This window comes from Aethalodelphis obliquidens, unplaced genomic scaffold (genome assembly GCF_003676395.1).
Source record: "Aethalodelphis obliquidens isolate GAN/ISIS:26980383/991018 unplaced genomic scaffold, ASM367639v1 scaffold45, whole genome shotgun sequence".
In the NCBI taxonomy this organism is placed as follows: Eukaryota; Metazoa; Chordata; class Mammalia; order Artiodactyla; family Delphinidae; genus Aethalodelphis; species Aethalodelphis obliquidens.
The window spans coordinates 10,019,135-10,047,113 of NW_020837989.1; the positions used below are offsets into that span (position 1 = coordinate 10,019,135).

Genomic DNA, 27,979 nt, shown 5'->3' on the forward strand with positions numbered 1-27,979 from the left:
TTTTCAAAAAGTGGTGGCCGTGGTTTGCCAACCCCTGGATCAAACTAAGTGCAAGGAAATCGTTAGATGGCTCTTGAAATAATATGGGCAAAAAGTCAGAAGGGCTTGAATGAAAGCATCAGCAATGAACTTAGAGGGAAGAAAGTTATTAAAAAACAAAAATTAGGAGCTTTAATTGCTAGCGGTAGATAAGGAGGTGAAGGAGGAGTAAGAGACAGGGATGAGTCCTGGTTTTCCTCAGTATTTATTTTGACAGAGATGTCTAGCTTGAACCATATAAATTGCCACTGTGTAGCTCAAAAATGGTCAAATATTAGCAGTTTTATATGGTTTAATATAGTTCAACCTAATAGAAATACTACAAGCTTAGGATTGTAAAATCATTCTTATGCAGGAAGTAGCAAACTTACCTTATATGCAATGTTACCAAAAATATCTGGAAAAAAAAATTTAGTAAAAGGATCAAAAAAACGTAGTGTTGAGATGTGAACAGCTACTTTGCCCATTAAGTAACCTCATGCAAATCAGTAACCATGAAAATCATAGAAACATATGCGGCTTCTTCACACAAGGTTTGTCTGACGAGGCCTGATTCCCAAACACTGTTTCCTTCCCCTCCTCATGCCTGACACACAATGTGCCGCCTGAGAATTCAGCATTAGCCCATTCTAGCTTTAATGCTGACCTTAAGCAGGAGAGATTTAAACCCGGGGACTCAACATATCATCCACTGCCGGGCAGCTCATACATTGTCTAGACCCACTTTAGAGACAAGTCTAGTTCTTGATAGTCATCCTGGCTACCTGCTGACAGAACTCTTATATATATATATTTTTTAATTTCCTGTCTTGAATATACTCGTTCCAAATTCTCTATGTTTCTAAGGAAGCGTCTTCCTTTGTTTGACCTCTGTGTCAACAACTGCTTACCCAAACTATTAACTGTTCCTGTTACCTTCATCCTTTATGTCTACCTCACAGCCTTGACTTCTTTCAGCTCTGAGGCTGAAGCTTCTCTTTGCCTCCCCCTCTATCTGTGTCATCGTGCCAGCAGATGGTTTCACATCACGGACTTCCCTTGTTGGTGTCATTTTGCTGGACTTAGGAAGAGCTGAACCCTCTCTTGAGATTTGATAACATCGGGTTGTGCTGTAATAGTAAGCCACGTCAGAAACTGACCCTGCTTTGTGTAGAAGGCCTTTGTGTGTGTGCACACGCACAACACAAGTGTGTGGGGGTGTCTGGCTGGTGGGCAAGTATCAGGAAGAAGAGGGAGGAGAGAGGAAATTGATTATCAAGTCAGAGACCGATTATTTATCAAATGTTCGTTGTACATTATAGGGATCATCCCTTAAAATATCTTGAGTCTGAACCTCTCTGTGGCAGAATTCTTGGGATATTAAAAAATGGACTCAACCACCAATAATCATTTTGGTTGAAGTAGTGAATTCGTTAACTCCAAGAGAAATGTCAAAATTTCAAAAATCCCAACATCCAGAAGTCAGTTATCATTGGCTGGTTACTTCCCTTAGAAGATCAAATGTTTACTCCCTCCCTGAGATTCTGTGATAAATCCTTACATGAGAAATAGCCAATAGCCAAGACAGCCACAGAGAAAGGTTTCATCTTTTCCATAAAGAACAATGTGATTCATCCACGGGAGTTCCTTCAGTTGAAAGTTCATAGCAAATCCTCAAAGGCTCAGTTCTGTTGATGATCTGAGAGCTGTGGCCCCATTATGAGAACCTTAGAACCCATTATGAAGTCACTTTGCTAATAACTGTTTACATGTGACACTGAGGGCAAAGTCATCCTGTCACTAAAGAATAAGACTTGCAGGTAAAATGTTTCCTTCTTAACAGGCTTTGGAGCTGAAGCTTTGACAGCATGATATAACATTGTTTTGTTTGATTGTTAAATTATTATTCAATTCCATAGAAGTATATATATATGTGTGTGTGTGTGTGTATACAGATTACTTTCCATTATGGGTTAATACAAGATATTGGATATAGTTCCCTGTGTTACCCAGTAAATCCTCTTTGCTTATCTATTTTATGTATAGTAGTTTGTATCTGTTAATCCCATACTCCTAATTTATTCCTCTTCACCTCACTTTTCCCTTTGGTAACCATAAGTTTGTTTTCTATATCTGTGAGTCTGTTTCTGTTTTGTAGATAAATTCATTTATATTATTTTTTATATTCCACATTATAAGTGATATCATATAATATTTGTTTTTGTCTGACTTCAATTAGTGTTATATTCTCTAGGTCCATCCTTGTTGCTGCAAATGGCAATATTTCATTCTTTTTTATGGCTGAAGAATATTCCATTGTATATATATACCTTCTTAAACCAATCATGTCTTGATGGGCATTTGGGTTCCATGTCTTGGCTATTGTAAATAGTGCTGCTGTTAATATTGGGGTACACGTATCTTTTCAAATTAGAGGTTTCATCTTTTCTGGTATATGCCCAAGAGTGGGATTGCTGGATCATATCATTGCTCTATTTTTAGTTTTTTAAGGAAGCTCAATAATGTTTTACATAGTGGCTGCACCAGTTTACATTCTCACCAATAGTGTAGGAGGGTTGCCTTTTCTCCACACCCTTTCCAGCATTTATTTTTTGTAGACTTTTTGATGATGGCCATTCTGATCAGTGTGAAGTGATGCCTCATTGCGGTTTTGATTTGCATTTCTCTAATAATTAGCAATGTTGAGCATTTTTTCATGTGCTATGTTGGCCATCTGTATGTCTTCTTTGGAGAAATGTCTATTTAGGTCTTCTCAGTTTTTTGATTGGGTTGCTTGTTTTTTTGATACTGAGTTGTATGAGCTGTTTGTGTATTTTGGAGCATTTACCCCTTGTCAGTCGCATTGCTTGCAAATGTTTTCTCCCATTCTGTAGGTTGTTTTTTCATTTTGTTGGTTTCCTCTGCCGTGCAAAAGCTTTTAAGTTTGATTAGGTCCCATTTGTTTATTTTTACTTTTATTTCTTTTGTCTTGGGAGATCTAAGAAAATATTGCTACGATTTATGTCAGAGAATGTTTTGCTTTTGTCTTTTCTAGGAGTTTTAGGCTGTTGTGTCTTATATTTAGGTCTTTAAACCATATTGAGGTTTTTTGTGTCTACAGTTTGGAAGTGCTCTAATTTCATTGATTTACATGAGGCTGTCCAGCTTTACCAACACCACTTGCTGAAGAGACTGTCTTTTCACCATTGTATATTCTTGTCTCCTTTGTTGTAGGTTAATTAACTGTAGTCATGTGGGTTTATTTCTGGGCACTCTATTTTGTTCCATTGATCTATATGTCTGTTTTTGTGCCAATACAATGTTGCTTTGATTACTGTAGCTTTGTAGTACTGTCTGAAGTATGGGAGGGTTATGCCTCCAGCTTTGTTCTTTTTCCCCAGGATTGCTTTGGCAATTCTGGGTCTTTTGTGGTTCCATATAAATTTTAGGATTATTTGTTCTAGTTCTATGAAAAATGTAATGGATTTTTTTGATAGGGATTACATTAAATCTGTAGATTGCTTTTAGTTATATGGCCATTTTAACAATATTAATTTTTCTAATCCAAGAGCATAGGTTAGCTTTCCATTTCTTTGAGTCATCTTTAGTTTCCTTTATCAGTGTGTTATAGTTTTCAACTTACAGGTCCTTCAACTCTTTGGTTAAGTTTATTCCTAGATATTTTTTTTTTTTTGACATGCTTTTAAATGGGACATTTTTTTTAAACTTTCTGATATTTCATTGTTGGTGTAAAGAAATACAACAGATTTCTTTATATTAATCTTCTACTACCTTATTGAATTCATTTATTAGTTCTAAGAGTATTTGTGTGGAGTCTTTAGGGTTCTCTATATAGAATATGTCATCTGAAAATAGTGTCATTTTTACCTCTTCCTTTCCAATTTGAATACCTCTAATTTCCTTTTTTTTTGTCTGATAGTTTTGGCTAGGACTTCCAATATTATGTTGAATAGAGTGATGAAAGTGGGCATTCTTGTCTTGTTCCAGAATTTAGTGGGAAAGCTTTCAGCTTTTCACCGTTGAGTATTATGTTGGCTGTGGATTTGTCATAACTGGCTTTTATTGTGTTGACATATGTTCCCTCTAGACCTACTTTGGTGAGAGTTTTTAGCATAAATGGATGTTGAATTTTATCAAATGCTTTTTCTGCATCTGTTGAGGTGATCATGTGCTTTTTATCTTTTCTTTTGTTAATGTGGTGCGTCACACTGATTGATTTGCATATGTTAAAACATCCTTGTGACCCTGGAATGAACCTAAATTTATCGTAGTGTGTGATCCTTTTTATGTATTGTTGGATTGGTTTGCTAATATTTTGCTGAGGATTTTTTCATCTGTATTCATCAAAGATATTGGCCTATAATTTTCTTTTTCTGTAGTATCTTTGTCTGGTTTTGGTATCAGGGTAATGGTGGCTTCATAGAGTAAATTTGGAAATGATTCCTCTTCGTTAATCTTTTGCAAGAGTTTGAGAAGGATCAGTATGACTTCTTCTTTTTGTTTGGTAGAATTCCCCAGTGAAGCTATCCGATCTTGGACTTCTGTTTGTGGAGATTTTTTCTTAAATTACAGATTCTATTTCATGTCTAGTGATTGGTCTGTTCAAATTATCTCTTTATTCTTGACTCAGTTTTAGCAGGCTGTAAGTTTCTAGAATCTTGTGCATTTCTTCTGGGTTGTCCAATTTGTTGAAATACAACTGTTCATAGTATTCTCTCATGATTTTCTATGGTATCATTTGTTATTTCTCCTCTTTCATTTCTTATTTTGTTTATTTGGGTCCCCTGTTTTTTTCTTGGTGAGGCTGGCTGGAGGTTTTTTATCTTGTTTGTCCTTTCAAAAAAACAGCTTTAGGCTCTACTGATCTTTTCTATTGTTTTTTTAATCTGTATTTATCTCCTCTCTGATCTTTATTATTTCCTTAATTCTGTTGACTTTGAGTTTTGTGTGTTCTTTTTCTAATTCTTTTAGGTGGTAGGTTAGGTTGTTTACTTGAGATATTTCTTAAGGAAGGCCTGTATCACTATGAATTTCATCCTTAAAACTGCTGTTGCTGCATCCCATAGATTTTGTAAGGTTGTGTTTTATTGTCATTTGTCTTGAGGTGTTTTCTGATTTCCTCTTTGATTTCATTGTTCAGTCACTGTTTTTTTTTTGTTTTTTTTTTTTGCGGTACGTGGGCCTCTCACTGTTGTGGCCTCTCCCATTGCGGAGCACAGGCTCCGGACGCACAGACTCAGCGGCCATGGCTCACGGGCCCAGCCGCTCCGCGGTATGTGGGATCTTCCCAGACTGGGGCACGAACCCGTGTTCCCTGCATCGGCAGGCAGACTCTCAACCACTGCGCCACCAGGGAAGCCCCAGTCACTGGTTTTTTTAGTAGCATGTTGTTTAGTCTCCATGTGATTGTTTTTTTCCCATTTTTCTTCCTGTGGTTGATTTCTAATTTCGTACTGTTATGGTCAGAAAAGATGCTTGAAATAATTTCTATTCCTTTAAATTTGTTGAAGCTTGTTTTGTGTCTTAGTATGTGGTCTATCCTAGAAAATGTTCCATGCACTGTTGAAAAGAATGTGTATTCTGCTTTTCTTGGATGTAATGTCCTGTTGATATCAATTAAGTCTAGCTCTCCTATTATATCATTTAGTATCTGTTGCCTTATTAATTTTCTGTCTGAAAGATCTTTCTGTTGATGTCAGTGAGGTGTTAAAGTCTTTTACTTTTATTGTACTCCTGTCAGTTTCTCCCTTTAAGTCTGTTAGTACTTATTTGCTGTGTTTTCGGTGCTCCTATATTGGGTTCATATATGTTAACAAGTGTAATACCCTCTTCTTTTATTGATCCCTTTATCATTATATAATGTCCTTCTTTGTCTTTCTTTATGGACTTTGGCTTAAAGTCTATTTTGTCTGATATGAGTATTGCTTCTCACGTTTTTTATCATTCCCATTTGCATGAAATATCTTTTTTCCATCCCCTCACTTTCAATCTATGTGAGTCTTTTGCCTTCAGCTGAGTCTCTTGTAGGCAGAATATTGTAGGTTCTTGTTTATTTTAATCCAGTCTGACACTCTGTCTTTTGATCAGAGCATTTAGTCCATTGACATTTAAAGTAATTATTGATAAGTAAGTACTTATGCCATTTTAAATCTCGTTTTCCAGTTGATTTTGTAGTTCTTATTTGTTCATTTTTTCTTTTGTTTTTCCTTTTGTGGTTTGATGTTTTTCTTTTGTATTATGCTTGAATTCCTTTCTTTTTGATTTTTGTGAATCTATGTTTTTAGTTTGTGGTTACTCTGGTTTTCAAGTGTGTTAACCCATAACTATATCTACTTGCTTTAGACTTATATAAGTTCAAACACATTTTAAAAGTTGTACAATTTTTTACTCCCCTACCCCACATCTCGTGATTTTGATGTCCTGTTTTATTTTTTATCTTCACATTTATCCTTTTTCTCTTCACTTTTACAAAAAAAAGTTTTTTGATTGTTTTTTAATCTATGTAATGGCTTATTTAAGTGATCTTCAATCCCTTTATATATTTGCCTTTCCTATTGTGTTTTTCCCTTTCCTGTAGAACTTTACTTCTTTTCTATTTAGAGAAGGTCTTTCATTATTGCTTCTAGGTGAGGTTTAGTATTACTAAAATAGTATTTAGTATTAGTGTTTAGTATTTAATATTTTAGTTTTAGCTTCTTTGAGAAATCTGTTATCTCTCCTTTTATTGTAAATGATAATCTTGCTGGGTAGGGTATCCTAGTTTGCAGGGTTTTCCCTTTCAGGACTTTGGATATATCATGCCACTCCCTTCTGGCCTACAAAGTTTCTGTATAGAAATAAACTGATAGCCTTATGGGGGTTCCCTCGTTATTGACTGTTTTTCTCTTGCTGCATTTAGAATCCTCTCTTTATCTTGAACTTTTGCCATTTTTTTTTTTTAACATCTTTATTGGAGTATAATTGCTTTACAATGGTATGTTAGTTTCAGCTTCACAACAAAATGAATCAGTTATATATATACATATATTCCCATATCTCTTCCCGCTTGCGTCTCCCTCCCTCCCACCCTCCCTATCCCACCCCTCCAGGCGGTCACAAAGCACCGAGCTGATCTCCCTGTGCTATGCGGCTGCTTCCCACTAGCTATCTACCTTACGTTTGGTAGTGTATATATGTCCATGCCTCTTTATCGCTTTGTCACCGTTTACACTTCCCCCTCCCCATAGCCTCAAGTCCATTCTCTAGTAAGTCTGTGTCTTTATTCCTGTTTCACCCCTAGGTTTTTCATGACATTTTTTTTTTTTAAATTCCATATATATGTGTTAGCATACGGTATTTGTCTCTCTCTTTCTGACTTACTTCACTCTGTATGACAGACTCTAGGTCTATCCACCTCATTACAAATAGCTCAATTTCGTCTCTTTTTATGGCTGAGTAATATTCCATTGTATATATGTGCCACATCTTCTTTATCCATTCATCCGATGATGGACACTTAGGTTGTTTCCATCTGTGGGCTATTGTAAATAGAGCTGCAATGAACATTTTGGTACATGACTCTTTTTGAATTATGGTTTTCTCAGGGTATATGCCCAGTAGTGGGATTGCTGGGTCATATGGTAGTTCTATTTGTAGCTTTTTAAGGAACCTCCATACGGTTCTCCACAGTGGCTGTATCAATTTACATTCCCACCAACAGTGTAAGAGGGTTCCCTTTTCTCCACACCCTCTCCAGCATTTATTGTTTCTAGATTTTTTGATGATAGCCATTCTGACTGGTGTGAGATGATACCTCATTGTAGTTTTGATTTGCATTTCTCTCATGATTAGTGATGTTGAGCATTCTCTCATGTGTTTGTTGGCACTCTGTATATCTTCTTTGGAGAAATGTCTATTTAGGTCTTCTGCCCATTTTTGGATTGGGTTGTTTGTTTTTTTGTTATTAAGCTGCATGAGCTGCTTATAAATTTTGGAGATCAATCCTTTGTCAGTTGCTTCATTTGCAAATATTTTCTCCCATTCTGAGGGTTGTCTTTTGGTCTTCTTTATGGTTTCCTTTGCTGCGCAAAAGCTTTTAAGTTTCATTAGGTCCCATTTGTTTACTCTTGTTTTTATTTCCATTACTCTAGGAGGTGGGTCAGAAAGAATCTTGCTGTGATTTATGTCATAGAGTGTTCTGCCTATGTTTTCCTCTAAGAGTTTGATAGTTTCTGGCCTTACATTTAGGTCTTTAATCCATTTTGAGCTTATTTTTGTGTATGGTGTTAGGGAGTGATCTAACTTCATACTTTTACATGTAGCTGTCCAGTTTTCCCAGCACCACTTATTGAATAGGCTGTCCTTTCTCCACGGTACATTTCTGCCTCCTTTGTCAAAGATAAGGTGACCATATGTGCGTGGGTTTATCTCTGGGCTTTCTATCCTGTTCCATTGATCTATCTTTCTGTTTTTGTGCCAGTACAATACCGTTTTGATAACTGTAGCTTTGTAGTATAGTCTGAAGTCTGGGAGCCTGATTCCTCCAGTTCCTTCTTTCGTTCTCAAGATTGCTTTGGCTATTCGGGGTTTTTTGTGTTTCCATACAAATTGCAAAATTTTTTGTTCTAGTTCTGTGAAAAATGCCAGTGGTAGTTTGATAGGGATTGCATTGAATCTATAGATTGCTTTCGGTAGTAGAGTCATTTTCACAATGTTGATTCTTCCAATCCAAGAACATGGTATATCTCTCCATCTATTTGTATCATCTTTAATTTCTTTCATCAGTGTCTTATAATTTTCTGCATACAGATCTTTTGTCTCCTTAGGTAGGTTTATTCCTAGATATTTTATTCTTTTTGTTGCAATGGTAAATGGGAGTGTTTTCTTGATTTCACTTTCAGATTTTTCATCATTAGTGTATAGGAATGCCAGAGATTTCTGTGCATTAATTTTGTATCCTGCCACTTTACCAAATTCATTGATTAGCTCTAGTAGTTTTCTGGTAGCATCTTTAGGGTTCTCTATGTATAGGATCATGTCATCTGCAAACAGTGACAGCTTTACTTCTTCTTTTCCGATTTGGATTCCTTTTATTTCCTTTTCTTCTCTGATTGCTGTGGCTAAAACTTCCAAAACTATGTTGAATAAGAGTGGTGAGAGTGGGCAACCTTGTCTTGTTCCTGATCTTAGTGGAAATGCTTTCAGTTTTTCGCCATTGAGGATGATGTTGGCTGTGGGCTTGTCATATATGGCCTTTATTATGTTGAGGAAAGTTCCCTCTATGCCTACTTTCTGCAGGGTTTTTATCATAAATGGGTGTTGAATTTTGTCAAAAGCTTTCTCTGCATCTATTGAGATGATCATATGGTTTTTCTCCTTCAGTTTGTTAATATGGTTTATCACATTGATAGATTTGCGTATATTGAAGAATCCTTGCATTCCTGGAATAAACCCCACTTGATCATGGTGTATGATCCTTTTAATGTGCTGTTGGATTCTATTTGCTAGTATTTTGTTGAGGATTTTTGCATCTATGTTCATCAGTGATATTGGCCTGTAGTTTTCTTTCTTTGTGACATCCTTGTCTGGTTTTGGTATCAAGGTGATGGTGGCCTCGTAGAAGGAGTTTGGGAGTGTTCCTCCCTCTGCTATATTTTGGAAGAGTTTGAGAAGGATAGGTGTTAGCTCTTCTCTAAATGTTTGATAGAATTCGCCTGTGAAGCCATCTGGTCCTGGGCTTTTCTTTGTTGGAAGATTTTTAATCACAGTTTCAATTTCAGTGCTTGTGATTGGTCTGTTCATATTTTCTATTTCTTCCTGATTCAGTCTTGGCAGGTTGTGCATTTCTAAGAATTTGTCCATTTCTTCCAGATTGTCCATTTTATTGGCATAGAGTTGCTTGTAGTAATCTCTCATGATCTCTTTTATTTCTGCAGTGTCAGTTGTTACCTCTCCTTTTTCATTTCTAATTCTATTGATTTGAGTCTTCTCCCTTTTTTTCTTGATGAGTCTGGCTAGTGGTTTATCTATTTTGTTTATCTTCTCAAAGAACCAGCTTTTAGTTTTATTGATCTTTGCTATTGTTTCCTTCATTTCTTTTTCATTTATTTCTGATCTGATTTTTATGATTTCTTTCCTTCTGCTAGCTTTTGGGTTTTTTTGTTCTTCTTTCTCTAATTGCTTGAGGTGCAAGGTTAGGTTGTTTATTTGAGATGTTTCCTGCTTCTTAAGGTGGGCTTGTATTGCTATAAACTTCCCCCTTAGAACTGCTTTTGCTGCATCCCACAGGTTTTGGGTCGTTGTGTCTCCATTGTCATTTGTTTCTAGGTATTTTTTGATTTCCTCTTTGATTTCTTCAGTGATCACTTCATTATTAAGTAGTGTATTGTTTAGCCTCCATGTGTTTGTATTTTTTACAGATCTTTTCCTGTAATTGATATCTAGTCTCATGGCGTTGTGGTCAGAGAAGATACTTGATACAATTTCAATTTTCTTAAATTTACCAAGGCTTGATTTGTGACCCAAGATATGATCTATCCTGGAGAATGTTCCATGAGCACTTGAGAAAAATGTGTATTCTGTTGTTTTTGGATGGAATGTCCTATAAATATCAATTAACTCCATCTCGTTTAATGTATCATTTAAAGCTTGTGTTTCCTCTTTTATTTTCATTTTGGATGACCTGTCCATTGGTGAAAGTGGGGTGTTAAAGTCCCCTACTATGAATGTGTTACTGTCGATTTCCCCTTTTATGGTTGTCAGTATTTGCCTTATGTATTGAGGTGCACCTATGTTGGGTGCATAAATATTTACAATTGTTATATCTTCCTCTTGGATCGATCCCTTGATCATTATGTAGTGTCCTTCTTTGTCTCTTCTAATAGTCTTTGTTTTAAAGTCTATTTTGTCTGATATGAGAATTGCTACTCCAGCTTTCTTTTGGTTTCCATTTGCATGAAATACCTTTTTCCATCCCCTTACTTTCAGTCTGTATGTGTCTCTAGGTCTGAAGTGGGTCTCTTGTAGACAGCAAATATATGGGTCTTGTTTTTGTATCCATTCAGCCAATCTGTGTCTTTTGGTGGGAGCATTTAGTCCATTTACATTTAAGGTAATTATCGATATGTGTGTTCCTATTCCCATTTTCTTAATTGTTTTGGGTTCGTTATTGTAGGTCCTTTCCTTCTTTTGTGTTTCTTGCCTAGAGAAGTTCCTTTAGCAGTTGTTGTAGAGCTGGTTTGGTGGTGCTGAACTCTCTCAGCTTTTGCTTGTCTGTAAAGGTTTTAATTTCTCCATCAAATCTGAATGAGATCCTTGCTGGGTAGAGTAATCTTGGTTGCAGGTTTTTCTCCTTCAACACTTTCAATATGCCCTGCCACTCCCTTCTGGCTTGCAGAGTTTCTGCTGAAAGATCAGCTGTTAACCTTATGGGGATTCCCTTGTGTGTTATTTGTTGTTTTTCCCTTGCTGCTTTTAATATGTTTTCTTTGTATTTAATTTTTGACAATTTGATTAATATGTGTCTTGGCGTATTTCTCCTTGGATTTATCCTGTATGGGACTCTCTGTGCTTCCTGGACTTGATTAATGATTTCTTTTCCCATATTAGGGAAGTTTTCAACTATAATCTCTTCAAATATTTTCTCAGTCCCTTTCTTTTTCTCTTCTTCTTCTGGAACCCCTATAATTCGAATGTTGGTGCATTTAATGTTGTCCCAGAGGTCTCTGAGACTGTCCTCAGTTCTTTTCATTCTTTTTTCTTTATTCTGCTCTGCAGTAGTTATTTCCACTATTTTATCTTCCAGGTCACTTATCCGTTCTTCTGCCTCAGTTATTCTGCTATTGATCCCATCTAGAGTACTTTTAATTTCATTTATTGTGTTGTTCATCGTTGCTTGCTTCATCTTTAGTTCTTCTAGGTCCTTGTTAACTGATTCTTGCAATTTGTCCATTCTATTGTCCATTCTATCTCCAAGATTTCGGATCAACCTTACTATCATTATTCTGAATTCTTTTTCAGGTAGACTGCCTATTTCCTCTTCATTTGTTAGGTCTGGTGGGTTTTTATCTTGCTCCTTCATCTGCTGTGTGTTTTTCTGTCTTTTCATTTTGCTTATCTTACTGTGTTTGGGGTCTCCTTTTTTGCAGGCTGAAGGTTCGTAGTTCCTGTTGTTTTTTGTGTCTGTCCCCAGTGGCTAAGGTTGGTTCAGTGGGTTGTGTAGGCTTCCTGGTGGAGGGTACTAGTGCCTGTGTTCTGGTGTATGAGGCTGGATCTTGTCTTTCTGGTGGGCAGGTCCACGTCTGGTGGTGTGTTTTGGGGTGTCTGTAGACTTACTATGATTTTGGGCAGCCTCTCTGCTAATGGGTGGGGTTGTGTTCCTGTCTTGCTAGTTGTTTGGCATAGGATGTCCAGCACTGTAGCTTGCTGGTAGTTGAGTGAAGCTGGGTGCTGGCGTTGAGATGGAGATCTCTGGGAGATTTTTGCTGTTTGATATTATGTGCAGCTGGGAGGCCTCTTGTGGACCAGTGTCCTGAAGTTGGCTCTCCCACCTCAGAGGCACAGCACTGAGTCCTGGTTGCAGCACCAAGAGCCTTTCATCCACAGGGCTCCTTAATTTGGGATGATTCCGTTGTCTATTCAGGTATTCCACAGATGCAGGGTATATCAAGTTGATTGTGGAGCTTTAATCCGCTGCTTCTGAGGCTGCTGGGAGAGATTTCCCTTTCTCTTCTTTGTTCTGACAGTTCCCAGGGGCTCAGCTTTGGATTTGGCCCCGCCTGTGCGTGTAGGTCGCCGGAGGGCGTCTGTTCTTTGCTCAGACAGGACGAGGTTAAAGGAGCCGCTGATTCGGAGGCTCTGGCTCACCCAGGCCGGGGGGTAGGGAGGGTCACGGAGTGCGGGGCGGGCCTGCAGCGGCAGAGGCCGGCGTGACGCTGCAGCCTGAGGCGCGCCGTGCGCTCTCCCGGGGAGCCGTCCCTGGATCCCGGGACCCTGGCAGTGGCGGGCTGCACAGGCTCCCCAGAAGGGCGTGTGGCTAGTGACCTGTGTTCGCACACAGGCCTCCTGGCGGCGGCAGCAGCGGCCTTAGCGTCCCATGTCCGTCTCTGGGCTCCGCACTCTTAGCCGCGGCTCGCGCCCGTCCCTGGAGCTCTCTCAAGCAGCGTTCTTAATCCCCTCTCCTCGTGCACCAGGAAACAAAGAGGGACGTAAAAGTCTCTTGCCTCTTCGGCAGGTCCAGACCCCTCCCCGGACTCTCTCCCGGCCAGCCGCGGCGCACCAACGCCCTGCAGGCTGTGTTCACGCCGCCAACCTCAGTCCTCTCCCGGCGCTCCGACAAAAGCCGGAGCCTCAGCTCCCAGTCCCGCCCGCCCCGGCGGGCGAGCAGACAAGCCTCTCCGCTGGTGAGTGCCGGTCGGCCCGATCCTCTGCGCTGGAATCTGTCCGCTTTGCCCTCCGCACCCCTGTTGCTGTGCTCTCCTCCGCGGCTCCCAAGCTCCCCCACTCCGCCTCCCGAAGTCTCCACCCGCGAAGGGGCTTCCTAGTGTGTGGACACTTTTTCTCCTTCACAGCTCTCTCCCGCTGGTGCAGGACCCGTCCCTATCCTTTTGTCTCTGTTTAGTTTTTTCTTTTGCCCTAACCAGGTACGTGGGGGGTTCCTTGCCTTTTGGGAGGTCTGAGGTCTTCTGCCAGCGTTCAGTAGGTGTTCTGTAGGAGTTGTTCCACGCGTAGATGTATTTCTGGTGTATCTGTCACTTTTGCCATTTTTAATTATATGTCCTTGTGTGGGTCTGTTAGGGGTTATCTGGTTCGGGAACCTCTGTGCTTCCCATACATGGATATCTATTTCTTTTTAGGCTTGGGAAGTTTTCAGCCATAATTTCTTCAAATATATTTTCAATTCCCTTTTTCGGGAACCCCTATTATGCATAGGGGTTTATATTACCCCATATATCTCATATTTTGCTTTCTTTTTTTTTTTTTCATTTGTCTGTCTGCTGTTCTGATTGGTTGATTTCCATCATTCTCTTTCCCAGATCACTTGTTCATTCTTCTGCATTATTTAGTCTGCTATTCATTGCTTTTAGTTTGGTTTTTAATCTCGGCAATTTAATTGTCTAATTTTGATTGGTTCCTCTTCATAGTTTCTAGTTCTTTGTTACAGTGATCTGCATTTCACTGTAAGACTGTAAGACTGTTACAGTCTTAATTCCTTTAGCTTTTTTATTACCTCCTTTTTGAACTCAATGTCTAGTAAACTGGTGAGGTCTGTTTCATTATTTGTTCTTTCAGGGGATAACTCTTGTTCTTTTAATTGGGAATAGTTCCTCTGCTTTTTTATTTTACTTAGCTTTCTCTGTTTCTATGAATTTATGAGAAACAGTTATCTACTGTGGCCCTGAAGGGGTGTTTTTATGTGTCCCTGCGTAGACTGTGTGAGTCCTATATTTTTGGCGCCAGGGCTGTTTTTGGTATAGATGCCAGCCACGTCTTTCCTCAGAGTGTGCTGTCTGTTATCCCCTTAACAGGGGGTGTGATGGTGTTGTGGTGTCCAGAGCCTGGATGTTCAGTGGGGCCTCCTCTTTGCTCTGTGCCTGTCACAGCCCTGTTGGGGGCCCTCTTGGCAGTCTTTGCACAGCTAGACTGAGTCGTCTCCCAGGGCCCATCTTCCCAAGATTCAGTGCCTAGGTGCAGTTTGTACCAGCAGCTCTGCCCAGTGTGCACTTTGGACTGGGAAGTGTAGCAAGGAGGCAGCTGTCAGTGCTGTTCTCTCTCCACCCTGATTGCTAGCAAGCCAGCAATGCGCACTCCTAGTCCAGAACCCTCCTGCCCCTCTTTCTGTCTTGGTGGACCTCCCAGCAGGCAAGGAGGCCTCCCAGGGTGAGGGGCCACTTGTGTGGACCTTCCATCCTTTACAGATCCCTCCTAGGGACACTAGTCCCATCCCGATGCCCCCCCCCTTTTTTTGCCATTATACTCTGTTACATGGGGATCTTTCTTGCAGCTTTGGTTATATAAGAGATCTTCTGCCTCCCGGTTTTTGTGAGAATTATTCCACATGTATATATATTTTTGATGTGTTTGTTGGGGGAAGGTGAAGTCCACATCCTCCTACTGTGCCATCTTTATCCTTTCCTAGAGTGATCTCTTTACCCTTTATTATTACCGTACCCATTCCTACTTCCCTGTTCATAGCATCTGCTATCTCATATTTAACATAAAACATATTAAATAAATAACCAGGGTGCATGCATGGAGACTCAAGTCCATTATATGTGATTTCTATTATAATATGTGGCTTGTATAACAAGGTAGCATCCTGCAGATCATGAATAAGCAGTAATTCTGTGCTGAAGGTTGTGTTATGACCAGGTGCAACAGGGCTTAATTCATATTGTTACCAAAACAAACACATGAGAAAATCAGGCCTAACTCCTAAGGAAAGAAGTCTTATTTTAAAAATACCATCAGTTCTCAGATTTCCCCAGGATGCCCCACTGGGAAATTTGACTCCAGAGCTCAACAACTTAACCACTCTATTATTTAACATTTTGGCTCAACATAAAGAGTTCATTGAGGACAAGGATGATCTTACTATTGCATCTTGGGCCCCTAGCCCAGTGCCTGGCATATGAGTGGTTAAAAGATAGTGAGCAAACAATTTTCTGAATCTTCAGGATACCTAACAGTGACACAGGCTGCCTTAGGGAGGCCTGAATTCCCCATCTTCAGGGCTATCCAGACAGGAGTAAAAGTTGAATAACGATCTCTCAGAGATATGGAATCAGATTCCTCTTTGAATGGAAAAATTAAAGGTGTTTGGTCTTTTTCAAGCACTGAGATTCTGTGATTTCTTGATAGTCATAAAAACGCATTTTCACAGTGTCTGCCAGGCAACTGTGAGGTGACAATATCTGAGAATTCTTTGGGCAGAAGACAGTCATGGGGCTGCCGTTGTCTGGGGCATGGCTAGGGCAGTGCTGAAAGGGAGATACACACTGAAGACAGATGGAAAGCAAAGGCAAAGGGACAGGAGGCAAGTGCTATTCTCATTTGCTTGAGGTGACCAGGGGCAGTGAGGTAAAGTCAAGACAGGTAACCTAGCAGCGTCAGCCAAGCCTCCTGTACTTGCATTATTTTCGTAATTCATCTTGATTATTAAATCATCTCTTAGTGATTTGAGATGGTAAAAGCATGCTAGAAGTTTTTGCCAAGCTGGGAGAAGACTTCATTTAGGAATACAAAGCTTACAGCCGAAAGTAGAAATAGGAATACAAGACTCAAACTTCTCAGGGATACCGCGTGTACTGCTGGTCTGTACTTTAAAGTACTTAAGACCAGAAGAGCTTCTTCAAACTAACAGCCATGATAAATGTAGATTCTCCCTGATATTATAATGAATGACAAGGTCTTTTAGAGTCCAAAGGAGTCAGCTTTACCAGTATGCTACCTGTGTTCCGGTAGTACCTAATGGTGTTCCAAGCATATTCTAATAACAGCAACAGGAACAATAGCAACAAAAACGTTTATATGTTTTAATATTGCTAACATTTTTATATGTTCTAAGTACTTCCCTTCCTTGCTAATTCTTACAGTAGTTTTGAAAATTAAGTATCACTGCTACCATCTTTAAACCTTTGCAAAAGGGACTTCTTTGCCCTTGACCCCCAAGTTTCTCCAGCCATGCCTCTCTCCCTATAGGGCTAGGAGCTTGTAGGTCAAAGACATGTGCTGCACACACTTGTAATCTCCTTCTGGACTATACCCTGGAACCCTGAACTCCTGAATTCCTATCCCAGGCAGACTTGATTCTGCTTACAGGGCCTATGTAAATGTCTTCCTCAGCTCCGTTCTCCAAGGCAGCCTGTGTTGCTGGGATATACACCCTTCACCCCAAGATGTGACCTAGGCATGACCATTTGCTGGGGTTTGAGTGAAGTTTGGACATGCAGGCTTTGGTGTGTAGGTCCATGTGCATGAGGCTCTTCATGAGGCATGACAGGATTGGGAGTGGAGAGAAGAGAGATACTGCATGCAGTCCAGGAGAGAGACTGATGACCTGGGGCCAATTTCTCCCATGCCACCATATTCCAGGAAAGAATTCTAAGGAGTCTGAGAATTTTACCTTTCAACCTGGGTTATCATATTGCAATAAAGCTATTATTTGCCAAGGTAGGAGGATATAATTTTATTTAAATGTGTCTTAGCTATAAATTTTCAGTACATGGGCTTCCATCTTAATTTTTGCCCTGAGCTCCCAAATATAATGCATGGGCCTAGATATTACTCTCATTGTAAAAATGTGTTAACAACTCTAAGATGACAAGTGACTGGCTTATAATCATAAAGTGAGACTAGATTTGAGACCAGCACTCTTTGGCACATGCCTATGCCCTTTCTGCCACATGTTTCCTCTCACATATATCATGACATGGTCCTCATTTTATGAAATGGGGTTACTTCTGTTTCCATTTTTGCCACTTTTCGAGGACTCTCACTTAGAGACCTGAAATGACTGGTCCAAGGTCCCATGGCACAGCCAGTCCTTAACCCATCTTTTGACTCAAATTGGTAAGTATTGTCATATGTCATGCTTAGATGAAGAGAATATTTTCCAAGAATGTTTAACCTGGAAAAGAGAAGACTGAGTATGAACCATGAAAGTCATTTAAAATCTATGATAGTCTGTCACTAAGAAGAAGAAACAGACTTGTTCTATGTGGGCACTGCGAGACAACTAGAACCCATGGGTAGAAACTAAAGGGAGAAATAGAGATTCAACATACGGAAGAAATTTCCAACCATTCAAAGCTTTCAGTTGTCAAGTTGATGAGCTCTCCATTGCTAGAGGTGTCCAAGTAGAAGCTGTCACCGATGTTGTGAAGAGGGTTTCTGTATTTGGTATCTGGATGCCTTTGGCTTTTCTCTGAAGTCCTTTCTAGAAATTCAAAATTCCAGTACTCTAATTCTATAACCAAACGGCCTTTAGTTGAAAACCACTTCCAGGGTGAGTGGAAAAATCCAAGCAGCCTCAGGGGATGTACCTGATATCTTCAGTTCACTTCTCCCTTCTTCACCCTGCTCTGTGCCCTGGGACGCTAACTGCTGTGGACTTTATCACAGGACTGTTTACCCTGTAGCTCCTGGTTAATTCATCCAATGGAGAGTGCAGGCAGGAGATGGAGGAGGGAGGTGCCCTCCCTATAGGGTCTCTATTGACTACTTTTCTTTCAGTGTGTCAGGTTCTGTCAGATCATTTTCTCCACGGAGGGCTTCCTCTTTCTGGGTTTCCTCCTGTTTCCCCTTCAGGCCTAGGGATGGTAAGGATGCACTTCTTTTTTTTTTTTTTTTTTTTTTGCGGTACGCAGGCCTCTCACCGTTGTGGCCTCTCCAACTGCGGAGCACAGGCTCCGAACGCGCAGGCCCAGAGGCCATGGCTCACAGGCCCAGCCGCTCCACGGCATGTGGGATCTTCCTGGACCAGGGCTTGAACCTGTGTCCCCTGCTTTGGCAGGCAGATTCTGAACTGCTGAGCCACCAGGGAAGCTTGCAAGTTCCTTGTTTTATGTTTGGTAGAATTCCCCATTAAAGCCATTCAGTTCTGGACTTTTATTTGCAGGGAGTTTTGTTTTTTGTGTTTTTTTGTTTTGTTTTGTTTTGTCTACAGATTCTATTTCACTTCTAGTGATTGGTCTGTTCAGATTATCTGTTTTTTCTTCTTAACTCAATTTTGGTAGGCTGTGTGTTTCTAGAAAATTGTCCATTTCTTCTGGGTTGTCCAATTTGTTGGAATATAACTGTTCATAGTATTCTCTCATGGCTTTTGTTGTAGTTCTGTGGTATCAGTGTTATTTCCCCTCTCTCATTTTTTATTCTGTTTATTTGGGTCCTCTCTCTTTTTTTCTTGCTGAGCTTGGCTAGAGGTTTTTGTTTTGTTTATCCTCTCAAAAAACCAGGTCTTGGTTTTATTGATCTTTTCAGGTTTTTTTAAGTTTCTATTTTATTTATTTCCTCTCTAATCTGTATCGTTTCCTTCCTTCTGCTGACTTTGGGTTTTGTTTGTTCTTTTTCTAATTCTTTTAGGTGGTAGATTAGGTTGTCTATTTGTGGTAGTTCTTGTTTCTTGAGGAAGGCCTGTTATTGCTGTGAACTCCCTCTTAGAACTGCTTTTGCTGCATCCCATAAGATTTTGTAAGGATGTGTTTTCATTGTTGTTTGTCTCAAGGTATTTTCTGATTTCCTCTTTGATTTCACCATTGACCCACTGGTTTTTCAGTAACATGTTGTTTAGTCTCTGTGTAATCGTTTTTGGGTTTTTTTTCTCATTTCTCTTTCTGTGGTTGATTTCTAGTTTCATACCATTGTGGTCAGAAAAGATGCTTGAAATGGTTTATGTCATCTTGAATTCGTTGAGGCTTGTTTTGTGACCTAGCATGTGATGTATCCTAGAGAATGTTCCATGTGCACTTGAAAAAAAATGGGCATTCTGGTTTTTCTTTTGGATGTAGTGTCCTGTATATGCCAATTAAGTCCAACTGGTGTTGTGTCATTTAGGATCTGTGTTGCCTTATTGATTTTCTATCTGTAAGACCTGTCAATTGATGTCAGTGGGGTGTTAAAGTCTCCTACTATTATTGTATTTCTGTCCATTTCTCCCTTTATGTCTGTTAGTATTTGTCTTATATATTTCGGTGCTCCTATATCAGTGCATATTTGTCAATGGATGTAATATTCTCTTCTGGTATTGATTCCTTTATCATTATATAATGTCCTTCTTTGTCTTTCTTTATGAACTTTCTTTTAAAGTCTCTTTTGTCCAAGTATTGCTACCCCTGCTTTTTGTCATTCCCATTTGCCTGAAATATCTTTTTTACATCCCCTCACTTTCAACTTATATGTCTTTCACCCTGAAGTGAGTCTCTTGTATGAAGCGTATTGTAGTTCTTGGCTTATCTAATCTTTGACTCTATGTCTTTTGATCCAAGCATTTAGTCCTTTGACATTTAAAGTAATTATTGATGAGTATGTGTTTATTGCCATTTTTACCTTGTTTTCCAATCGATTTTGTAGTTCTTCTTTGTTCATGTCATCTTTTTGTTTTTCCTTTTGTGGTTTGATGGTTTTCTTTTGTATTACGCTTAAGTTCCTTTCTTTTTGCATTTTTGTTTGTTTTGTCAGTCTATTATATGTTTTTGATTTGTGATTACCCTGCTTTTCAAGTATGTTAACCCATAGCTGTATCAACTTGCTTTAGACTGATACTTGTATAGGTTGAAACACATTCTAAAAGGTCTACACATTTTTCCTCCCTTCTTTACATTTTGCGATTTTGAGGTCCTATTTTACATCTTTTTGCTGTTGATTATAGTTATAATTGCTTTAAAAAATTTTTTGATTGTTTCTTAGTCTGTGTACTGGTTTCTTTAAGTGATCTTCAATCCTTTTATGTATTTGCCTTTCCTATTGTGTTTTTCCCTTTCCTATAGGTTTTTGCTTCTTTTCTATTTAGAGAAGAACTTAACTATTGCTATTATGTTTAGTATTGTTGTATTCTTTTAGTTATTGCTTTTCTGAGAAATTCTTTTATCTCTCCTTCTATTGTAAATCATAATTTTGGTGGGTAGAGTATCCTAGGTTGCAGGTTTTTCTCTTTCAGCACTTTGATATATCATGCTACTCCCTCTGGCCTATAAATTTTCTGCAAATAAATCAGCTGATAACCTTATGAGGGTTCCCTTGTAACTTTTTGTTTTCCTCTTGCTGCCTTTAGAATAATAATCTCTTTAACTTTTGCCACTTTAATTATGATGTCTTGTTGTGGGTCTTTTTGGGTTCATCTTCTGTTGGACCCTCTCTGATTCTCATATGTGGATATCTTTTCCTTCAGGTTTGGTAAGCTTTCAGCCATAATTTCTCAAAATATATATATATATATATTTAACTAATTAATTTTATTTTTGGCTACATTGGGTCTTCAATGCTGCGTGTGGGCTTTTTTCTCTTGTTGCAGAGAGTGGGGGCTACTCCTTGTTGTGGTGTGTGGGCTTCTCATTGTGGTGGCTTCTCTTGTTGTGAAGCATGGGCTCTAGGCATGCATGCTTCAGTAGTTGTGGCACACAGGCTCAGTAGTTGTGGCTCGTGGTCTCTAGAGTGCAGGCTCAGTAGTTGTGGCGCACAGGCTTAGTTGCTCTGCAGCATGTGGAATCTTCCTGGACCAGGGCTCGAACCCATGTCCCCTGTGTTGGCAGGCAGATTCTTAACCACTGCACCACCAGGAAGTCCTCCAAATATATTTTTGATCCCCACTTCTCTTTCTTCCCCTTCTGGAATCCCTATTATGCGTAAGTTTGCACACTTTATATTATCCCATACATCTCGTATGTTGCTTTCATCTTCTTTTCATTTGTCTTTCTGTCTGCTGATACGATTGAATGATTTCTGTTATTCTGTCTTCCAGATCACTTATTTATTCTTCTATGAAACTTAGTCTGCTATTCATTACTTTTAGCTTGGTTTTTATCTTGGCAATTGAGTTGTCTAATTTTGATTGGTTCCTCTTTATAGTTTTTAGTTCCTTGTTACACTGATCTGCATTTGCATTGATAATCTTTCTTATTTCCTTCAGCATTTTTATTACCTCCTTTTTGAACTTGGCGTCTGGTAGACTTGAGAGGTCTGTTTCGTTGTTTGTTCTTTCAGGGGATTTCTCTTGTTCTTTTAATTGGGAATAGTTCCTCTGCTTTTTCATGATACTTAACTGTTTCCCATAAACTCATAGAGACAGAAAAAGTTATCTACTATGGCCTTGAAGGGGTGTTTTTATGTGGGAGCATCCGTGTGTAGACTGTGTAAGTCTGGTATTTTTGGTGCCAGGGCTATTTTTGGTATGGATGCCAGCCAGTTCTTTCCTCAGCATGTGCTGGCCATTATCCCCTTGATAAGGGGTGTGATGGTGTTGTGGTGACCAGAGCCTGCACTGGATGATGGGAGGAGCCTCCTCTTTGCTCCGTGGCTGTCACAGCCCTGTTGAGGGTGGGGTCTCCTCCCCAGATTTTAGAGTAGAAGCCCTGAGGGTTGGTTTCATTAAGGGTCCATTGCCTTTACATGTGTGCTCTGTCCCCAAGGCGGTGAGTGCTGAAGCAAGTGAGGCCCATGTGGTCAAAGTGAACCTATGGGCTGCACGTGCAGGTGTTTGTGGTTCTGCCCAGAGGCAGCCCAATTTTGCGTCCCTTTCTCCATTGTGTTTGTCCCAGACCTAGTGCTAGGCTCTGGAGGCTGGGGTGTTGTGGCTCCAGGAATCGAAGTGATTTTGCTGCTGCCTGGGACCTGGTCTGCCTCGGTGGTAGGGCTCCCCCAGGATCTGTTCACCCTAGATCTGCCTCCAGGCTGTGGTGTTACGTGGGCAGAACCAGAGTGCTCCTGCCTTGAAAGGGACCTCTGGGTACTCCTTCCCAGGTGCTGGTCATTGGGATCCTGTGATGCCACCCACTACCTGGTGAGTGTACCAACAAAGTCCACAGCTGCTAGATACACCCCTGGACCCACCCCTGACGTGTGCATACATGATGTTGATTTGCCCCATCACTAATGATGCTAACTTTAATCACTCGAGTAAGTTAGTAGCTGCCAGGTTCTCCACTGTAAAGTTACTCTTTTTTCCTTTCAAAATTAATAAATACGTTGTAATAATATTCCTTGAGATTATGTAAATATCATTTTTTATTACAGTTTTACTCATGCTATTAAGTGGGGCCATGTTCAAATGGGGCAAACTGTATAGGTAAATGTGTATAATCTTATATGTTTAAACTACATATTCTCCTTTTCACTTTCTAGTATCAACTTCTAATGAACAGAAATGTTCCCATTTCTCAAACCAAGGAAAAATACCTGAGAATTTACTGGTCATGAGACTTTAACATGCCAAGCATATTGCAAAAAAAATCTGGTATATGTTTTTATGCTTTTGTAAATGTTGGAGAAGAAAGGGCATACACATCATAATCATCCCTTTCATTTCTATCAGACTTTATAATTTACAAAGCACGTACACATGCATCTCTCATCTGATTCTCACAATATACAGGTTAAACTAGGGATTATTATTCTCTTTATTTTATCAGTAAGGAAAAGGATATTGCACATATAGAGTGACCTACCCATAGCTACACACCTGGTAAATGTTCAGGTTGGGGTAAGCACACAGTCTTCTATTTAAAGGTTCGATGTGTTCTCATGAGTTGCTTGGTGGAGTTTTATAATGAAGACAATGATGATGAGGTTGATAAAGACCTCAGTGATGCAAATGTTTATGAGTACAGAGAAGTGAGTAAAACTAAATAAAATCATGTGTTCTCCAAGGCCTAAACCTGGAAATGTAAAATTTTAAAAATAAATTTACTTCACATTTACATTTGTGATTAGATATCTGGCTTTCCAGATCCAGGCTTATAATCCAGAGCTCCAAGTATGTGGGCAAGACTGATCCCTTCCCCAAAGTTCCCAAAGAACACAGAGGTCCCAGGTCATTGGCTTGAGGAAGCCACAAGTGCATCGTGTCTTTACTGGTGCGGCAGAATGACTGTGGAAGGTGAGGAACTTATTTGCTTGTCCCACCTCTCAGGCAACTCTGTGAGATTGCTTATAGACACGGTGGGAAATAAACAAGACTATTAGAAATAGACACTTCCTGGCAGCTTTTTAGGCACAAACTGATAACCAGGAGACCCAAGCTGAGAGAGACATGCAGTAAGGCAGACTCAGTTAGGTCTCGATAGAAGCAGCTTGTCACAGAGGCACAGAATTGGCTTGAAATCATTTAACTTTAAAGCAACTGGAGTCAAAGAAACAGTTCAGGTTGAAAAATGATTTTGTTATAAATGAAAATTCCTTAGCCGTGTTTTATTTTTTCTGTTATCTTGTGTTTTAAATTTTTGTTTTATTTCAACTTCAGCCTTTCAGTACTTGGGGAAAGTACTGAACAACAGGGACTTATTTGTACCAGTGTAAATAGTCAACAGTAAGATATTAAATGGAACAACCTGCATATTTATAAACTGAAAATGAGTAACTCACTATTTTCTCATGCATAATGACTTTCAAATACAGTTCTTATGGCCAGATCACTGGGGCCACCAGCAATGATCTGGTCGTCTATAAAGAGTCACGTGTAACCATATACCTAAGTACTTATTGACGCACAAAGTGAGATTATAGCTTCCAGTGACACAGTCACACACAAGCAGAGTACCGTATTCATATAAACAGGCATTTTGATTCAATCAGTGAATAGAAATAAGACCCAGAGACAACAAAAAATTTGGTTGACAGTTTTAAAAGTTCAGCACTGACTTCAGTGTTGGTTCTCAGATTTATTTATATGAAATGAATCGTATGCAGAATAATGTTAAAGATTTCTATTTCGAGGTTTGAGTTAAAAGAGAGAATTAAGAGTTGGCTTTTGAGGAGAATGGTTAAGAATTACGCTATAGAAGTAACTGTGAAAGGTAAAAATTGGGATTTAGATATAAGGTGAACATTGTTTGGATTTATGTGAAATTAGAATTTATTTCTAAATGTTGAGATATAAGCTATAAATTAGGCCTCAAACCTAGGTAAGGATTTGACTACAGAATAATATATGTGATAAAAGTTTTGGAGGTAGGTCCCAAGGTCTCTTCATTTGAGACAAATGTCTAGAAATATAAATTTTCCCAAAGGGTGTATGTGGGTATATGTGCTCATCTGACCATCGCTGCAAAGGGATTTACAGTCAGACCTTGAGGTATGGATGTTGGAAGGCTTGAATAAATAAAAGATACTTATGGGGGCTAGAGAGAATGAGAAAAAGGTATTGAATTTAAGGAAAAGTTAGGAAAAGTTAAAAGAGCAATAAAAAATCACAGAGAAGGAATATATAGAAAGAGAAAAAACTAACATAGAGAAAAGGAAAACTATTTGATAGGAAAAAGAGGAAATGAAACAGAAGGAGAAAGAGTGGTCTTTTGTTTTTATTCACTACTCAGCATTTCTGGACCAATATCTCTTCTCTTTTGTGCACTTATGTACTGGTTCTTCATGTCTATGATTGGGTTGAGAAGGTGTGTCAGAAACATCAAAGGCTGAGAATTATTAGATTACTGAGCGTCTTACTGTGATTAACAGATTGGAGTCAAATATTGTGAGCTTAGTGTTAAGCATAGATTTGAGTTAAACACTATGAACTGGCTAGGTTTATGGATAAATTATGCATTTAACATTAGGATTAGAGGGTTGGGAGTCTAAAATCATGGGTCGGTATTTATTAACATGGAATAGCTGACGTTGGTGGCACAATTAGATTGATAATTAAAATAATAAAGGTGGTTCAGAGCTGTGTTAAATTTAGAGTAGCATTTACAAGTGTCCCCTACTCCCTGAGTAGAGTCACACAGCATCATTGTTAAAACAGACTGGTATGTCAAGTAAAGAAGACTTGACTAGGAATTAGAGTTTCATTAGAACAATTAGAAAATAAATTACCCAAATAGTGTCTCTTTCATTGCAGATGAAAATTTTTTTGCCAATTCTAAAAATATACTTTTTAAACCTTAGGATTAAGTTAGATTTTTTAAGCTGTGTCAGAAAGTTCACTGGTTTATTTTGATAATTTTTGCTATAAAATTATTACTATGAAAGGTATTTATGGAATAAATTTGTAGTTATGAAGGCATGTCATTCCTAAAAAAATTTATGACCATTGCTCTTGGTGTTATACATATTTTGCTCTTTATGTTCCATTTAAAATGGGGTTTTATCTTTTGATCTATTAAGGTTACTAGGTAGATGATAGTTCTACAAAGTTTTTAATAAGCGTAATTATTTTATTTGATACTTAGACCTCAACAATGAATTGTTAGAATTTCATTGTACTTTTTAGTTTATTTTGACATGTTTGTATTTGTCAGTCAGTGAGGTGGGGAGTCTGAAGGAGAGCGCAATTTTCTCCACCCAGCAAAGATGACTCTGAATCTGTGTCTGCCCCCTCCCTACCAACTCCACCCCCTGGGAACCTGTGCCAACATGAGGGAAAAGGCCCAGGGATGATGAAGATGACAATGACGATATCCTTGCTCTGTAATCACGTCTGTGGAGAAGTTAACATCTTCCTTCACGAAGAAACTGAACTTTTTCAGTACTCTTCCTATGGGAACAACACAGTTAACAGGATTCATTAACACAAGAGGAAATTTTATACAATATTAGAGCTGAAAGGAACTATAGAGATTATAGGCGGAACCTCATCTTACAGATGAGGAAAATGAGTCCCTAAAAAGGAATGTCCTGGCCGCAGGCAGTTTCTGACAGAGGCAGAAGCAGAATGTCCCTAGACCAGTGACACTTCCATCCCACCTGCTGCCTCCACTTACCCCAGAGCCCAGACTGATCACCCAATGTCTTAAAACAACAAAGAAGGAGGACGTCTGACAAGGGAAGCTGAGGTTGGCTTCCCCTCAGCCTTTTCTGGTCAGCAGGGCCTGTGATGAGGCTGGATCCTGCACTAGTGAGGAGAACTTCCACCACATGTCCCCTTCAGTGTCCTTGGACACAGACTGGTTTCTAGGCTGCGGACCCAGTGTCTGTGCACATTAGAGAATCTTCCCTTTTGTGAAATAAAAGTTCCCGAGTAGGAATCAGTATGTAGACATATCCTTCTGGGCTCAGGCCCTAACTCTGTATTTTAACTTGATAAGATAGTCACAAAGATGAAAAACCACAAGATATGAGATAAGTGGCCAAAATCCAGTGGTCTAAAAGAGAGTTAACAGTGAGCAAAGGGGACTTGGTGTTAAGATAGTAAATGCTGAGTTGCCTGTTTTGTACCAAAGAAGTGACGTTTGCCTGGTGGTTATTGCCTTCCAAAACCCTGTGCAGGCCAAACAAAATACTTAAAACATGTTCATGGGATTCTGGTCCAAGTACTGACAGCTTGTGTTCCCCTATTTTAGATCAAAAAATATATAATCTTTGTGGTAGCCTTATCCTCCCTATCTCCCTAAGGCTGCAGATATTTAGAGCCACTAGGAAATTGAGGAGAGTAAAGACCCTCTGGCTACAGTTTATCTAAGAATCATCTGTTGGCTGTTAAGTCTCTTAGAAGTCATGTAAGATAGTGGTTTTCAATTATTTTTTAGTGTGGGATTCAGAACCCTTTCTTCCAATAAGAAATTATTTGGAACTCTACTCCTTAAAATAGTCCAAAGCTGGTTGGGATCGGAGACCACCCCAAACGATCCCCATAACCTCTTTGGTGACTCCTGACTTGCCTCTACAGAACCTCTGGGCTCTGGGGACAGCAGTTTGGAAGCTCATGGTCTTGTTAGACTCTCTCAATTGACAGACAGGAATTAGAGGTTCTGTCATGGAGGGACCAGTCCAAGCTGGCAGAGCAGGTGGCTCAACCCTAATCTGACTGTGAGGCAGCAAGTTTTCTATCTCTCCCAGCTTCTCTGGGTGGGCAGAGTATAGCTTCTGGAGAGTTAAGCAGGCTTGTGGAAAGAGGAGAAGATTGCAGTGGAGGACGCTGCCCTAGGTGCTTTTTCTTCCCATGCAGTACTCACAAGCTCTCAATACGCAAGTGGCATTCATTCCCATAGGTGATGTAGTCAGACCACAAACAGGCAGGTATGTGATGGGGCAGGGGATGGCCACCACTGGGTGCTTCTCGTAAATGCTGCAGTCTACCTGCGACAGTCACAAGGAGGATGTCCTGCTTTTCTCCTGGTCCTCAAGCTGGGCTACCCTGGCCTCTACTGAACAGGAAGCACAGTACCATCTTGGATGTCCCAGCTCCAATATTCTGATGCTGCTGTGGCTACTTGTATTGATAATAATATGACCACTCTGACAAATACTAGTACTACCAGCACCACTTCTAGTGTGTGTGTGTGTGTGTGTGTGTGTGTGTGTGTGTGTGTGTGTGTGT

The 27,979-nt window shown here is 39.6% G+C and overlaps 2 protein-coding genes across 6 annotated transcripts in view; one reads left to right on the forward strand and one right to left on the reverse strand.

The window, feature by feature from the left end:
- The window catches only part of LOC113606889 (serine protease inhibitor Kazal-type 10-like), a 90,286-nt gene that overhangs the window by 16,638 nt on the left and 45,669 nt on the right, over nucleotides 1–27,979 (forward strand). The gene's annotated exons all lie outside the window — the stretch shown is intronic.
- The window catches only part of SPINK7 (serine peptidase inhibitor Kazal type 7), a 4,097-nt gene continuing 2,325 nt past the window's right edge, over nucleotides 26,208–27,979 (reverse strand). Inside the window, 2 exon segments of the mRNA XM_027081397.1 lie at nucleotides 26,208–27,663; nucleotides 27,666–27,734. Coding sequence (XP_026937198.1) covers nucleotides 27,611–27,663; nucleotides 27,666–27,734 — 122 coding nt within the window. The 3' untranslated portion in view covers nucleotides 26,208–27,610.